Source organism: Bactrocera oleae, chromosome 5, assembly GCF_042242935.1.
Source record: "Bactrocera oleae isolate idBacOlea1 chromosome 5, idBacOlea1, whole genome shotgun sequence".
NCBI lineage: Eukaryota > Metazoa > Arthropoda > Insecta > Diptera > Tephritidae > Bactrocera > Bactrocera oleae.
This window is the reverse complement of record NC_091539.1, coordinates 23,695,861-23,713,428: the sequence shown is the minus strand read 5'-3', so window position 1 is coordinate 23,713,428 and position 17,568 is coordinate 23,695,861. Positions and strand designations below refer to the sequence as shown.

General features: G+C 36.9%; 1 protein-coding gene and 1 long non-coding RNA gene across 3 annotated transcripts in view; one reads left to right on the top strand and one right to left on the bottom strand.

The window, feature by feature from the left end:
- The window catches only part of LOC138857267 (GPI inositol-deacylase-like), a 40,242-nt gene extending 25,837 nt beyond the window's left edge, over positions 1–14,405 (top strand). For both annotated transcript variants that reach the window (XM_070109488.1, XM_070109489.1), the window contains 13 exons: positions 20–199; positions 253–417; positions 549–637; positions 696–849; positions 2,919–3,057; positions 3,829–3,958; positions 4,022–4,144; positions 11,723–11,916; positions 12,069–12,249; positions 12,301–12,436; positions 12,740–13,002; positions 13,775–13,870; positions 13,958–14,405. In XM_070109488.1, coding sequence (XP_069965589.1) covers positions 20–199; positions 253–417; positions 549–637; positions 696–849; positions 2,919–3,057; positions 3,829–3,958; positions 4,022–4,144; positions 11,723–11,870 — 1,128 coding nt within the window. In that variant the 3' untranslated portion in view covers positions 11,871–11,916; positions 12,069–12,249; positions 12,301–12,436; ... (1 more) ...; positions 13,775–13,870; positions 13,958–14,405. The remainder of the gene's footprint in view (positions 1–19; positions 200–252; positions 418–548; positions 638–695; positions 850–2,918; positions 3,058–3,828; positions 3,959–4,021; positions 4,145–11,722; positions 11,917–12,068; positions 12,250–12,300; positions 12,437–12,739; positions 13,003–13,774; positions 13,871–13,957) is intronic.
- Positions 14,406–14,598: 193 nt separating this feature from the next.
- Positions 14,599–15,983, bottom strand: LOC138857270 (uncharacterized). The gene is made up of 2 exons (XR_011396351.1): positions 15,574–15,983; positions 14,599–15,514 (listed from the first exon to the last, which is right to left on the bottom strand). It is a non-coding gene; the product is annotated as an uncharacterized lncRNA (long non-coding RNA).
- Between the last annotated feature and the right edge of the window lie 1,585 nt (positions 15,984–17,568).

The following is a 17,568-nucleotide window of genomic DNA, read 5'->3' as shown; positions in this document are numbered from 1 at the left end:
ATATATAATTATTTTGAAGACAATGTCAATACCTAAAGTTTGGTTAAGCTGTGATCATTTGTCCGCAGTCTGGTGTCTTCAGCTGGTGCAGGTTATTAATAGATATATGTTTGATATCTCTGTCAGTGACAAGCAAAATTTCGTTTACTTTACTAAGGATAGAATACGTCGGGAGCAGGCTGCACTTACTAACTTCGTGGTTTGTATTTAAGTTTTGATATAAAACCCAATAAACTATATTTTATTCCATAGAAATCAAATATAATGCAATCAAAAGAAATAAACATTGAACAGGAAGGTAGACATAACAGTGTATGGCGAGAAGACACTTTAAGAGTCTTTTCGAAAGGATTTAAAGAAGGACCCAGAAGTAATTTTATACAATTAATTCCAATACGGAAACATAAAAAGCACACGGTAAGCATTTAGTTTTAGATTCAACCTTAAGTAAAAATCGATAGAATTTAAGGTTTGGAAAAAAAGAAATACTTCTGTTGAAAAGTTTGGGAAATGGAGGCATGAATCTACAACTGTATGTTATTTTTTAGAAATTATGCATTGATGTTACTCAATTGGAGTCTGATGACTTTTTATTTGGATGCACTGTAAAGTCTAGATTAAATAACGATTTCTTCTGGTAAGAATGTAGCATACTATAAAATTGAACTTTATGATAATGATATCTCTCTATTTAGCCAAAACAAAGTTTCACTTTCTTATAATTTTCAAATATTGCCATCGATTAAAAATAAAATTCGTTCAGTGGCAATACTAGATATAAACAACTTGAAGAATACATACGTAAATTGGACCCATGTTGGTTTTTTCGCTCGTGCTTCTCGCAAACCGGTAAGGACTCATTCCTCTAGTTAATGTTTGATTTTTAAATATTAAATTTTTTACTTGATTGACCATTTAATAATTAAAGAAGTCTTTGTCTAAATATAAGGTGTAGTAAAAACAGCTTATAGAAAGCTCATATGCGGAAAACTGGGTCTGTCGGCGAGCACCACAAGTAAAATTATTCGCCATAATATTCTGGACTATAAGATTATGCCAGAGTGAAAGCGGCCAAGCGAGGAAAGCTGCTGCATTAGTTTTTAAGATTTCAGTGTGATCGATGGATTTAGAAGAAAAGTTTTTTTATTTCGATACCTTATTTTTCCTACAACATTGAGCGCAAACAAATTTCTAATTACTAATAATAGTAGAGAGAGTTCAAGCGAGAAACCACTGCACATATTGCTATGTTGCTTTGGCTTCTAGAAGTCGCTCGCACACTGACAACTTTGAACGATTTACATAAGAAGACACATGCATCGATTTATAGCTAGAAGCAGCACCATCTTATAGCATTTTTCTCTCACACTCTGACATCAGGCTAAGGCGAAAGCGTTGGCGAGACTACCGGTGTGTGTTGCATGGCGTTGTCCTGATGGAACAAAATTTCACTGCTATTGACTTAAACTGGCCGCTTGTTGTCGATTGCTTACTTTAATTGTTTATAATGATAATGAGTTTGGCCGAAGGGGAGCAGCTCAGTCTGTAGATGATTCTTTGCCAATCACACCAAGGACATAGCAAAACCTTCCTGACCGTTATTCATGGCTTTGTCACCATTTGTCACCACGATTCGATCATCCGCTTCCAAAATGGATTCGCAGGTGGAAATTCGATTCATGAGTTTTTTTCGTTAACTTCTGTGGCACCAACCATCGAGTTTCTTTTTGTATCCAGCTGTATCCAGCCGGAATCGCGAAAGAAAATTGCGCGTGATTGGCTGTTACAGTATCAGGATCATAACCAATATTCTTGTTTTCAGCCGCCTGGCTTGGGGTTTCACCTTTTGATACGTGTTCCAACAATTTGGAGTAAAGAAATCACAAAAATATGAAACGTTTTTTTTTAAATCCTTTCTTTCGAACGCCATATAGCATATCCCGGTTGTATGTATACAACGCGAGATACAGATTACTAAGGTCATCTGCTGAAAAAATAGTTGATTTTGTTTTACTAGACCTTATATTACTATAAATTCTTCATAGACCATAAAGATTTTTGAGGTGAATATATCATACGAAATAACTATTTGTGAATATCAAATGGGCGGATAATAAGTAACTACTTACAATTAAAGAGCTAAATATCGATTCTATCTGCCGGATCTATGTTATCGAGTTTGATTCGTGAATATATAAAATTTTAAATTTAATGTTTTACTGATATAAAAATTGATTAGAAACTGTGTTATGGAGTTACAAAAAACTTTACAAGTTGAAAGTGAGTGAATATGTTCAAAGCATAATTAAAATAACACATTTAAAAGATAATTTTATGATCTACAACCTTTTATGAAAGGAAATTTTATTTATTTATTACTTACGGTTTCGCTGAAAATAGCTGAAAACGCGATTCTTTTGACTTTTGACCTCTAGTATTGTAATTTTTTTTTTTGGACAAAGCTTTTTGTAAATATATGTACATATGTACATATACATATACCTTCTAGTGTCTACATATCTATGCATATTGATCACACTATAATATACTTTCAAAAATATATGTGTGAGTTTCTGTTTTTGCAACGAAATTAGTAAACCTGTTCGGTATTTTCAAAAGATCAAGTTTCTGAATGCTTGGAATGTGTAGAGCAGTTTTAAATGAATTTGTTATGGAAACGGATAATCAAATTTTAAAATTTCAAAACGTATACCATATTTTACCTAATTTTGAAATAATTTTTTGTAAAATTTTTTTTTCACAGTTAAGGATATACATAGTATAATTAATAATGATGTTTGGAATATGCTTAATTAACTTCGAAGGCAAATATTTTTATATAACTATTAAGTCGAGTGTTGTACAGTAATCCAATTACTTTAGTTGATATGAACTATTTGTATTCAACATATTTGCAGAAAATGTATAACGTTGATATATTTAATCCCGCGGAGAGAAATGTGGTCTTTAAATTTCCTCGCTGGTCCACTTTTCAAAAATCAAATCTGGTAAATGAAAGCTCACAGGGAACACTTTACTATAAACTCTTAGTTCAAGGTAAGTATTGAAACATTTAGACTGTAACAAATGAAGAGTTGAAATAATACATTTTGTCAGTTATTTTTCTTTAATTTAAATTAATTTAGTGTTCCTATTTTTTCGTTTATAATTTTGTTATTTGTTCATTGTAATTGTGTATGGGTTCCCTAATGTAGGCTTTGAATTTTGATATCTGCTGCACGTGACTATTGTATATTTATAACAAGAAAAATCGTTAACTTCGGCTGTAGCTATAAAAGCCTCCACAGATGCATTTATGTAGCATATAGTAAATAAAAAAACATTTTGTGTGACAGCTATATTATCCGATCCGATATCCGCGGTTCCGACATATCGCTCTGGTCGTCACACTAATCATTTATATATATATCTTTGAAGGGTCTCCTACGCTACCCTGATTTCTATTATTCTAAGCTTGTTTTCTCTATTTATTGATTTTAGATATGTAAATCATTGAAATCTTTAATTTTGATGTATGGTCTTTGTTTTTCCAATTCATTTTAACTTTTTTTAATTTTAAAAAAGGCGGACGAGAAGTTTTCATGGTCAGAACTACCTTTTTGCGCAATTATACATATGTACATATATTTCATTTGTAGTTCATAGGTCTGTTATTTCAAAGTCCAAAACTTTATATAATATATTAAAATTAATAAATAAATTAATGCGCTTGTATAAGAAATATGTGTGTGTTCTTTTATTATTACTTTAATTGTATACTAGTATTGCAACCATTCAATTAAAATGTAAAAACCATTCATTGTTTAGGTGTTGAAGAAACGTTTCCAACTATTGAATTGAGAATTGTACCGTTATCTTGTATGGGCGATCTGAATTCAATTATCATTAAAATGTGTATACCCTGGGCACCAGGATTTAACAAATATCAAATTATTCGGTATCTTAAATCTATATATTTATACATAAATTAGTATTCTAATCAAAATGTTACTTTAAACAGAGATCCTTCAACAGAAGTATTTTATATGAATGTTCCTGTTTCTAGTCCGGTTGGCTATAATTCATCAATGAATCCGATTTCTTTAGAAATATTTTTGGATCCACTTTGTCGCTATCAAATAAGGTACGTACTAGTACTATTGTATACAGTTTGGTTGATATTTTCCAAGCCAGCATCGGTGGCGATATACTGTAATTTGTTGTATTCAACGAAATATTTATAATAAATAATTGAAACCTCACCTTGGGTACAATCTTCAGAAACAAAGTATTAAATATTGTATTTTTATTTATTAAGAAAATAAACAATTATAAATAATTACTCCACTTATATATTAAAGTACTGGCTTGTCACTTTACTACAAAAAACTTATATTCTTCTTTATGCTTTTATTTGCGGCTGCGGTAGATTTCTTTAAATAGTTTTAATATAGTAGTAAAAGAAGTCCTAAATCCGACAGTTCATGTCGTTCAAATTCTGTTTTAATAACTGTATTCGAGCAAAGAGAGTACTGTTCAGCCAACATTCCTTGACATAGACCAGGCATTCGATAAAGTGTGATATGAAGGTCTTTTATATAAAATTGAAACTACATCCTTTTTTAAATTGCATAAAGCATTTAAAAAATTCGAAATTTACTGTTAAAGTAGCTAACTTCATATCTGAGGAACTCTACATATCTTATATACAGCAGATAATCCCACAGGTAATAAATAATGTATTGACATCCACTTTTGCGGATGACACTTCCCTGGTATGACGTAATAAATGTTTTGAAAAAAATGTTAAAATGTTTTGAAAATGTTAAAATGTTTTGAAAATGTTCTGTTTAGAGTTAAGTATTATTTGTAAAAATATTAAAAAAAAAAAAAAACGACGGTTTAAAAAACGATATGCTTATATGGTATAAACCTTTGAATTGGTTCGAGCTCGTCATTAGGATACTACAATAGAATAATATATTATTTTTAAAGCCCCCAGAATGAAACTTCTGTGCCCGTAGTGTTTGGTAAATGAATAAATGATTATTCAATTATTGACATGAGCTACGCCGCCTCTCAACGCACAAAACTAAACGCCAATACACCACACCAACACGATCCACTCTCGAAGACACCACATGCTAATACACACAAATATACCCACCCACGTACCTACATACGCAGGATCTACACACCACAACTACACCATTAAACGATCAAAACAGACTGCCCGAGAACCAGAGTTCATTCATATCGTTTGGAGCATCGCCGTTTTTCTTAGAATGCGTAATAATTTTTTTTTATATATTGTACTTTTCGGCATTCCAAATTTTATAATTTTAATTTGCCAAAATAATAAAGACAACAAAACATATTACTACCGAGTGCTTTGTGCCTTCCCCTTAAAATAATTACTTCCGAAGTAAAGTGCGCGGTGCACTATGGGTTTTTAAAATAAAATAAAAAAGTAAAAACAAATACAATTTTATATACATATGTATTTATATACAAATATCCTTAAAAAAGTGCAGCCCAAAACATATTATAGGTATATAACTTTTCATATTATACATAACTCGTACATATGCATAAAAATAAAAAAAGTAAATTTCAACAAAAAAAGGAATTATTTGAGTGCAATGTGTAGTGACACAAATACATGTACATAAAACATACAACAAAAAACAGTGTAAAAACATTTACAACTATAATATTGTACAATAAATAATAAAAATGCATACATAACTACAAGAACGGGAGCGAATTAAACAACAACCAAAAAAAAAAAACAGCATACAACAACAATCACATCAAATAAGCACAACAAAGGACTGTAACAGAAAGCTACAAGACACACACGCACACGCTCAAGCACATTCGAACACATATTGTCCCCAAAACCCCTTGGCGGAAATCAAAGTGAGTGAGATTGTACATAAATAGGCTTCCCAAGGCATTAATAGGCAGCGCTCCCCATATGGGTGATTTATGGGAATCAGCTGTAAAAAACTTTAAATCCCACTTCAAAAAAGTAGCAGGAAACTATAAATTTAATCATGAACAGTTCACCATATTACTAATTCGAATTGAAGCCGTTCTCAATTCACGATCATTCACAACACTCTCGCAAGATCCCTCAGACTTCACAGCCCTAACTCCAGGGCATTTTCTCTGGCCATACCTGAGTCAGGCGGGGTTCTATATTCTTATTAATTTGATGGGAAATAATCAAAATTCTTCATCATGATAATCATCAGCCAATGGAAGGAAGAGTATATAAAGAACATAACGACCCATTCGTTCCATATAACGTGGCACAATCACAAATGTGTAATCATAATAAATACCCCCTTCATACAGATAAATATGGACGGGATATACCAACAGCATCAACGCTAACTGTGAAGTCGACCATTAATGTGCCACGCCCTGGGGCAACTTCAGCGCCACGAATAACGGCGGCGACCGCCCTTGCAACCGCTTCTTGTAGTGGTACGTAACTATTACAGCTACAACAACGGAACCTCATCCCGGCTGATGTCCACTGGGCCATCATTCGTGGTTTGGATTCCGACGCGAATAGACGAGCGGACGCATCGTTGTGATGTTTTTCAATTTCCTTTTAAGCGATATTTGTTTACGCGTTAGCATAAGCACCGTTGCCTGACGTAGATATTTGTTGCCATAAACTCTTGCGGAATTTTGTTTTGTGCGGGCATTCGCTAACAACTCGTTTCGTTTGCTGTTGTCCGGTTACGAAATCGCGAGTGTATTTTTCGGGCAATTACACAATTTTTCGCGTTTTTGTGCATTTTCGGCGTGGTAGAGGTGATAGAGCTGAGTAGCGGTAAGTGCATATTTTTTATTAACTTATATTTTTCTTACCTTAGGTTATATCGCAGCGTGGTCGTTCACGTTGTTGTTGGCCGACTCCCTGTACAGTCCCAGTTTAGTACCGTGCTGACGGTTTTTTTTTTTGCCATCTGGACTGCTTATTTGGAGTGCTGTGTTGGACATCTGGCGACTAGTGTCAGCAAGTCCTGAGCAGGATTGCTCAACAAGTATCGGTGGCTGTCCCAGAGTTGGAGATCAGTTCAGCGGTACATCGATTAACTCGCAGCCGTTACGGGGATTTTGATCCATCCGCCATCATATGAGTGACCTTTGCGTAGACCATTTTGGATGGAGCTGTGGACTGTATCTACAGAGCGGGTATGTGCTTGGGACACTTTCTTAAGCGCGTTCAGTTGCACGTACGTGGCGAGCAGCTATTGTGAGTCAGTGGTACACTCGGCGGATCAGCCTACCGAAAGGCGTTCGAAGGAGAAGACGTGTCCATCACGGAGGAGGAGGGTTTAGTCCCTCGCTGGCAGTGAGGAGTCTGGGCCATAGACCGTGACGATGGACACAAAGGCGGGAGACAAGGCGGCGGGGCCATCGGTAAGGTCCCGCCACGGCGGAAGGTACGTTTGGGGTGACCGGGAAAAATGTGGTGTGAAGAGGGCGGTAGCCGAAGCGTTATTGAAAGCGGCAAAGATGACACCGCTGAAAAAGCGCACCTCGCAAAATCGGGCGAACGTGAGTGGATCTCGTGCGCGATGGTGAGGGCGCTAATAAGGCGAGCGCGAGCAAGGGCAGTGGGGGCAGAGGTGACGCAGCTAAAGAGAGCGCTATTATTATCCGAGGTCGCGTGGTAAGCCACATTACAGCCATAAAGAAAATTATTGGGGAGCTAAACGGAATAGTTTTTGGGGCTGAAAACTTTGCGATGGGAACCGCTAAGGGGCTGATAGAGCTTGCCTCGAAGTACGAGGCATTACTGTTGACAGTCGTAACCGAGAATGTTCATCTTCGCGGTCAGGTTGACGCCCTTAGAGGAAGCTGTGGGCAACACTCCTCGCCGCCGATCAACTCAATGCCGGCTCCATCGGCACGAATGCCTGCGGCCCCAGCACCTGTACTGGACGCGATTGCACCGGTGACGCCGAAGCCTGTTGAGGCCTGGTCAGTCTTTGTCAGGAGTAAGGGGCCTGCAACTTCCTCTAAGGAAGTTACCAATTAAGTCGTGAAGGAAGTGGGTCCTTCACTCGGTGTGAGGATCCACGAGGTTAGGCCGATTAAGGGTGGTGGGGCGGTTATCCGCACTCCCTCTGTTTTAGAGTGTTAAAAGGTGGCGACTAACGCAAATTTCAGGGAGGTGGGGTTGGCCCTGAGTGTCAACCGGAAGTTGGGTCTTCGGGTTGTTGTCCAGGGGGATCATACGGAGATCGCCTATGAAGAATTCATAGAACAACTACTCCGGTTGAACCTTCAGGACTTAAACCCGTCGTCTCAGAGGTCTGACGTCCCTGGAAAGTTTCCCACTGATGATAGCACCAATGTCGTCCTAGAGAGTGCGGACAAAATGTTGTGCGCCCTCTTGGGGGCAGGTAGGTTCCACATTAAGTAGTTCTCCTTCCGGGTGCGACGGGGATAGCCCCGTTGCTGGCTGCCTCCGGTGTATGGGTTTCGATCACAAAGTGGGTGAGTGTCGCGTCAAATCAGATGTCTGTTGGAGGTGCGGTCAAGACGGAGCTGAAGATTGCGTCAATGCACCCTATTGCCGCAACTGCGCATTTAAGGGTAGACCAGCTGGGGTCGTATGCCGTAGTGAGTGAGTTGGGGGGGATGTGTGACTGAGGGAGATGCGGCATTGCCTTACTTCAGGAGCCTTAAGCCATCATTGGTTCGTGGTCTTCCTCGGAGTTTCAAGGTTTTCACGGGCCTTTAGCGAGACCCTAGAGCCCTACCTGGACTACATAGATAATCTACTACTACTTGCAAGTAGTAGCCCATATATCCCAGGGCTGGATGCGAATGCCTCGTCTTCGATGTGGTTTAGTAAGGTATCCCGGCATACGCCTGGATATCAAAGCCACAATCGAGGCGAAGTATTAAGTGAATGGGTGGTGGCTAAAAGCCTGAGTGGCGTGAGTGACATTGACGTGACGCTTATGAAGCAGATAAGGCGGGGGTGGGGATTGCGTGATCATAATTTGATCCAAATATGAGGTAGTATGGGGCTATATGAGGTAGTATGGGGGGTGAGTGATAGGGTACTTAGGAAGTGTGAAAGTTTTATGGTTAGGAAAATGAAGTGGTGAATGCTTGAGTTAACCTCGAAGAGGAGGACTGTCAGGCGATTGAGTAGAAAGTTTCAACGCGCTCGACGGTGCAATTCTGACAGGCGGTCCCAGCTTAGGTATGAATTTATATGTGCGATTAGGGAATATAAAGAATTGTTGGTTAAAGTTAAAGAAGAGGAGTGAAGGAATTATGTGCGGAAAATAGGAACGACCCGTGGGGTCAGGTCTATAGGATCTGCTGAGATCGTAAGAGGGAGGATATCACCTCTCTTCGCGTTGGTGACACTATGTTATCAACGTGGAGAGAGTGTGCGGGGGCATTGTTAGGAACGTTCCTCCTGGGGCGAGGTTCAGGTATCCCAAGCACAAGAGGTACCTGTCCCTCCATTAGATGATGGGGAATTGGGGTACGCCTTTGGCCTGGTGAGGTCTAAACGGTCCCCAGGTTTTGATGGTTTGCACGGAGATACTTGGAGGACTACTTGGAGGCGTGTGGGAGGGTTATTTTCCATGCGAGTGGTATATTGCTAGCGTTATTCCTTTCCTGACGTCCCCTGATAAGATCAGAAGTGATCCTCGGTCTTATCGGGGCATCAGTCTCCTTGGGAAAGTGCTGGAAAGAGTTATGGTGGAACGGCTTCATGAGTTAATGTGGTCGGATAGGCAGTATGGGTTCATGAAAGGACGCAGTGTAGAGGATGCTTGGTTCTACGTTCAGGGTGCTGCTAGGGAGAATGTCAAAAAATATGTCCTTGGCATATTTGTTGATTTCAAGGGGGCATTTGATTGCCTATGCTGGGATCGAGTGTTGCAATGGCTGGAGCAGCTTGGCCTCTCTAGTCGGAATGAATGAGATTGTGGAGATCGGAGTTGTCCGTGGCTGCCCGCAGGGATCCATTGCTGTCCATATATTTGGAACCTCATGATGGACTCTCTATTTGGACAGCTCGAACCCCTCTGTAAGTGTTGTGCGTATGCGTACGATTTTCTTATTCTGGTTAAAGGTTTAGAGCGGGTAGGAGGACAATTTTTAGAAATTGTTAATAGTTGGGGCTTAACATATCGATGGATAAAACGGTGACAATGCTGCTTAAGGGCAGATTGTCGTCAGTTCGTCCACCGATTGTTGGAGTGAATGGGGTCAGCATCAGGTATGTCACGCGAGTGGATACCTGGGGTTGACCATGGGCGAAAGGATGTGTCTGGGTTTTTTGCTTAAGGGGAATGGGCCTCTGAATGCATTTTTGCATCAGAGGCACCTTTCTGATAGGTCGGGGTGTTTGCGTGGGGCGCGATATGAAGACTGGGTTCACTTAATCGCGGAGTGCCCGTTGTTTACGGACATAAGGGTTCGCGGGCGTATGGTAATAATCTGGACTGATGAACATTTAGATGTTAGCGGTGTGATCTCCATTAGTCGGAATGAATTAGGGTTAGCTTCTTGTGTGAAAGGTGTGTGCGTGTAATGTGCTTATGGGGTTCAACCTCTGGTTACCAGTCTAGAGCAGTATGGAAGCTCAACTGGTAGTAGCTTCGGCTATGAGGTCTGACCGTGTACCTAATTCTGGTACCACGGGGAGCGGGGGCCCTTGGAGTTCGCTCCAACCTGCTCATGCGGACTGGCCCTTCGGGGAGTATCGTGATGGTTGTGGTTGATATCCGAATGCCGAAAGAACTGATCTTTTGTGAGTTGAATGTGGAGTTGCATTGGAACCGGGTGCCGGATCCAAAGTACGGCAGAGGTTTTAGATAGGCCTCGAACCCTACCAAGAGAGTTAGTGTGTCCATTCCATACTACCAATCGGTACTGAAAAATACCTGGCGTTTTCAGGGCGCTGTTAATTTGATCCGCTGTGCTTTTGATCGCTGTGGAGTAAGGCTGTCGTCAGCAGGTACCCACGTTAAACACACCGGACGTTATGCCGCCCACATCGGCTGCCACATGGCAAAATTTTCCAACTGCTCCCACTGCTTAACTGTGTGGCCACGTTAAGCGCTTCACAGGTGTGCCAACTGTGCAACATCCCGCATCATAACATGCTTTACCCTCCTCCATCCAGACCGAGACGAAATGTAGTATCAACGCGGCGTCATATCGCCACTTCACTGGCCTCGGGAGCGTTGTTGTTACGCTGCGGCAACCACAGCGGTTGTTAGGTTAGTATTCGCCTAGTGGGGGGCGTGGATGGCTAGATGAGCAACGCCCCTCCCCCTCAACGCACAACACTGAATGCCAATAAACTACACCACATCCACTCTCGAAGAAACAAACGCACACTACGCATATTCCATACACTTATAAACGTAGGATGCTACACACCACCCAACGATCAAAACTGGCTGCCCGAGAACCAGAGGCTCTTCTTACCGTTTGGATCGCGAACCGGCAACAAAGCATCCGTCGCTGCATCAGCGTTTTTCTTCAATTGTGTTATACATTTTTTAAATATTGTACTTTTCGGCATTCCAAATTGTATAATTTTAATTTGCCAAAATAATAAAGGCAACCAAAACATACTTATTACCATCGAGTTCTTTGTGCTTTACCTTTAAAAGGTTTTTATTTGATTTCATGTTTTACTATAATATTGCAGTTACAAATTTTCGATTGTGGGCACAATGTCAAGGATAGCTCAACAGTTTTTTCACTGGCTGCCGTCTCATCTGACAGCTGTTATATTGGTTATCCTGAAGAATCAAATAAGCAAACTCCATGAGGAATCAAGTACGAAAGGTGTTTGACCATATCATGGATATTTTCAATACGATTCGTTATATCTTATAACCGGTAAGCTCAAATTAATAAATTATTATTTCTACAAACCTAGTCTAGTGAACGAAATATCTCACTTTTACACCAATAAAATTATGATGATGTTCGCTTGTTATAATCTGTCTATTTTCGAAAAACTAATACTTTTACTTTAATCTATTTTTCAGGTTGTCGTGTATTGAGCAAATTTGTAACACACCATGATGATAACGAAAGTGGGCGGAGCCTTTCAATTTATCCAGCTGTAATTATTCACGGCACTGCTATAGTGTTGTCAATACTACTTGTTTTTGCAGTTTGGACTGCAGTCATTCTAAATGCATATGGACTTTCAAAACTAATAAATTGGTATACTATATATATAACTTTAGTTTTTGTATTTAAAAATTATTTTTGTAGGTTTTTTCTTAGATCGGTACTTCTACCCATAGCAGACACATTCCCAATTTTAATTGCCGCATTCCTGATTTCGCTGGCAATAAGGACATGTGGAGCAGTGGCACTTATCATAACATGTGCCTTATATTTACTGTTGGTATGCACGCACAGTATAATAGTTTCTTTCTAAATCCTATGTATTAAAGTTTGTTCAAAATGTTATATAATTAGAACGAAGTGCATGGTGTAAAACATACATACATAAATATGGTACATAAATTGTTTCAAAAAAATATATAAAAAAATTCAAACCTCCACCAAAACTCCACCGTAGAAAAATTTTGTGAAAGTGATACTATTTAATTTCTTTTCACATAGATGTTTTTAATTTGACTTATTATTTATAAGCATATTTTTAAAACAAAACATGGTCAAATATAAATGTTATTATTTGTTTTAGATATCAAACGCTTACAGCGACTACTTAGAAAATTGGTTACTAAGAACAGCAGTGTTGTTGCATGCAAAATTTCGGAGCTTATATGATAAACAAAATGGACTAAACACAACAACAGACATATCAAGCGATACAACTAGTCTTATGAGTTTAATACGTTGTGAAGGAATGAATAATTTCTCTTTTCACTTATCTGTTCTCATCTTGCTCACTATTATGACTGGTTTGAACAGTATGACTTTCGTTGCTTGGGCGAAGGATCGCAGGTGATATACCAAACAATTAATATTTTCAGTTTAGTAGATACATTTAATCTTAAGTGTTTATAACCGTTATACATATATCAGGAGGGGTAGGAATGCTATATCTGCGTTGTAATAATAAATTATTGTGAATTGAGGAATCTAATCACGAATTTAAACACAATGTGAAAGTTTCACATAAAAATGCATAAATTTCAATTATTAAAATAATAAGGGATCATAAAAAAAAGCTTCGTATCAATTCATTTGATTTTCGTCATGTTTGTTCACACGGCATTTCAGCACAGCTAATAATTTTTGAAATTAAGCTTGCCCTTATTAAAATAAATTACTCATTACAATCGAAAAAAAAATTATAATTACGAAACATTCAGAAAAACTATCGTTACAAAAACCGTGATCTAAAAAATATGAAAAAAATGCAATCAATTAGTACAGTTTTGTTCAGTATTCAATATTACGAACACTCATATTCAACATAATAGCGTAGCGGCCACCAGTTTAAAAAAAATTCAAAATCCTTTTGGAGTTAAATGTAACTTATATAAGACTATAATTTTACAAAATTTTAAAGGAATCGGAAGACCACTTGTAAATGGTATTTTTTTGCCGGAGTAATTAAAGTTCATTAGTTCGTAAGTTGCCAAAAATGTATATTTAGGTTTTTCTTATTTCTATGTCAATACATTTTTTCTGTTTCCTAATTTGTTTTTGATAACCACTTTCTTTGGGTTTATTATATATTAATATTTTCCATTAATTTGTATTTTTATAGCATTGTAAGTCGTGGAACAGACCCATCCCTACTACCCACTGTAATAGTCATATCTTCCTTGAGCGTTTTATGGCGATTAAAAGCACCCAAAAAAATGTAAGCAAACAATTCTATTATTGATATGGCAAATAGTAATAACTATAATAGAGCACATTTTAAATAACGTAAATTTATTGTTTTCAGCTTTTCTTTCCAAGTTGGCTACACGATAACATCGTTACTCATTTATATGGGTGCTGGAGCTTGCATTATTTATTGCCAGGATGAATTGTATAAACTAAACTATCTAATTGCCGGCACTTTCGTATTGATAACAGTGCTAGAATCGCTGGGACAATGTTATAAGAAATTTAGCTGAATTGTAAAGATAATTGCTAGTGCAGAAAGCCTTTGAAATTGGTAAAAAATTAAAAAAATAATACTTAGTTGAAACCCGTTGCGGAAGAATTAAAACAACGAAAACGAAAGGAAAAATAATTTACGGACAGTTGGTCGGAAAGAGGAAGGGCAGGAGTTGGTTGATTTTGAAAAACTTATTTAAAAATTTAACTAAGCAAGTTTTTGGTTTATTATTGTATCCTTTTTTTTTAGAAATTTGGTGTAAACTTAATTTTGTATGTCCCAAACACAATGTACTTTTTTATTTAAAAGTTTTTCACCTTATTTGGCCTAATTTTCCAATATAAGGACTCTAATTTTTATGTAAATAACACTGGTTACCAAAATTTTAACTTTTTTTGTCACATGAAAACTTATACCAAATTTTGAAAGTATTAGGGCCACTAAACAATAATATGCGAATAAAAAAAAATTGCCACGTCAGGTTTTCCTGTGACATAATAACATGTATTTTTTAAAAAGTACAAAAATTAGCTACGTTTTGTAAAATTATTGCTTAATAGAAAAAATACTTATGATTTGCGTGAATATTTGGCTCCTGGAAGGTCTTTTTTAAGTCTCTAACAATTATCTGCTAACATTCCGGCGGTCCATTTCCTTTGATAACGCTTCTCCATTAATGAAATGTCCGGAAATGTCCTGATGGAACCTCGCGCCTTATTCGTCACTCAGTACCCAAATTTGCCGGAAATAAATCCAGATGAGAGTTTCATTAAGTCTGTAATTTTACGATTTATGTTTTCCTAGAAAATTTTGGACAACGTTCACAAAACATTTCTATACGAGTTTTTCCTGATCATTCACGTTTTCTTCAAAGCCTCCTTAATTTTTGCCTTGCTGAATTTAGGGAATTTCTCTTTCAGATATACAAATTAACTTCCATCTCTTGGCATAGCTTTTACAAAAATTTTGATCAGGCCGAACATTATGCGAATGGTATGAAGTATCATTTTTAACATTTTTGTGGCCTGGAGTGAGTGATTTGCGCTTAGGCCACACTTTCTTTGTACAGTGAGTATTTTTTATATTTTGCGTAACCAAACCGTAGTCCAAGCAAAAGTGCAATGACTTTAAAATCGCCACATATATTTCAATTATGTTTTCTGTATTCAATCTTTGCAAGAAGCAATGTTTTTATGAGCAACCGGTACTGAAGGAAGTTTATTTATATGTTTGTATACATGCTTATTTTACAGATTTATATCACATTATCGACTGAATAAAGACGCATTTGGGTGTTAAATTACGTTTGTTACGTTTTGTAAATTCTCTTAAAATATTTTGATTTTTTCCATAAACTCGATAATTATGACATTTTTTGTTTTATTCTTATGTTTTCCCCTATAGAAAGAACGATAAATTAAATCGTAACAATAATATAAATTATTTTCTTAACTTACATTTCAAATCTGTCAGCAAAAATCCTCTTGCTTTTTTTCTGATAACAAAACCGATAAAATTGGTTTCCGTGACTCCCAAAACCGATACAATTTCTGTTTCGAACGTCAAACCAATAATATCTGAATTCATGACACCTACTACATTTTTTTATCGGTTTCAATTCTGATTCCGGCAACTATCAGATTCTACAACACCCCTGATTATATATTCGTTGGTCTCATTTATTTCTAAATACTTATCATTTGATACTTTAGCAATAAATTGAAGGTCTATTTTAAAAAAAAAGTTTTCGATATTTTTACTGTGATTAAAATTGAATTTTCTTTGTATGGCATTATTCCAACTTTAATCATTTCTAATTCATAAAACCAATTCTAAATTCTTCTATTTCTTGTGCAGATAAAATACTAGGATGGATAATGTTGTGTTTCGCAAATACTTAATTATCTTGTATTTGGTCTATTCTAAATTTTTCTATTTGGCTAATTATTAAAATTTAGCTGACTATTCGTCCCGGTTTGGCCGGGACAGTCCGGACTCCGACTTAAGCGTCCCGGCCGTCCCGGGGTTAGAAATTAAAAAAAAAATTAATGAATTGAATTAAATTGTATTGCTCTCTCACCTATTATATGTCGCGATTTTTAGTGAATTATAATATGGAAAAAATTGGTTACTAAAAAAACTGTTCCGGATTTTGCCGTGACAAATATGGTCACCTAAGTCTAGATACAATAATACCTTACTATTTGATTCGTTGTTTTGTTTTATAATTTCTGCAAACGCTGTCTAAAGTTTTTGTCATCTTTTTCAGCCGTTCTTAACTGTTTTAATGGTGTGTTGAATGAGTTGCTAATAATTATTTGTTTGTTTATTCCGTCAATAGCATTATGAACATTTTCATCTGTCACCGCTAAATGGTCCAATATTTCAATTCTATCGCCTGGATTCATTGTGCGAAATAACCATTTGTAAACGTCGCATCCTATATAAAATGGAACCATTTTTTTATTATTTTCAGTTGCGATTAAAGTCTTCAATTTTGATTTAAATTTTGGAATAATTACTAAATAATGCCTTTCTTTACTATGTATACCCAGATTTTCGATATTTTTCATTATATCGTTAAGAATAGTTGTTACTTCGTTAATATCTGTTATATGTTGATATGTTAACAATTATTTATTAGTTGATGTATAACAATTTTAAGATTACGATTGTATACTCTACTTTTTATGGCTTTATAGGTAGCTTTATTCCAGAGCTCCACTTTCATTTTTATAAAATAAAGCTGTTTATTAAGTTTTCCTCGTTTTCGCCCGACGAGAGGGTAGGGGGTGATTCACCCAGATTTGGAGTTCTCGAAGGAGCCCGTAGCAAACTACATTTATTTTGCGTTATATCCGTCTCGCTGCTGAAAAAAGTTTACTACATAGGAGAACGTTTTCTCACTTTTGTAGATTGTCACTAAAAAAGCGACAAAGCTATTGCCACTTTATTTTGCGAAGCATTGGAAAGTTGGAATTGGAAATTGTGCTGGAGTCGACTCAGCTGAATGCTATCCTCGAGCAATAACTTTTTTTGGTGTCGTTCAAAAATGTTTTAAAGTCGCACTCAACGTTAAGAAATTTTAAAATCTAAAATACCCAATTCACTTCACTGTCTTTCTAATACAAGGTGGTCTGCCAGAATCGATGACTTCAAGTCATTTGCGAAAAATCTTCCCAGATTGAAAGAACTTCAAAAACTCAACCTTACGGCATAAACTCGCCGGAACGCTGATGAAATTTTGAAATATATGAGCAAATTTGAGTGCGTTTTGATGGCCTTCAAATAGTTTAAAATCCTTGAGTCAATAAATGAAAGAAAATTGTTTCTTAAAGAGATCAATGCTAGCATTGGCGCTGAAGTTAGAAATATAGAATGCGCGATCAGTGGAAAGCAATATATAATGAATTCTTAATTGTTGCACAGAATTTAAAGCATGTCAAGCCGAT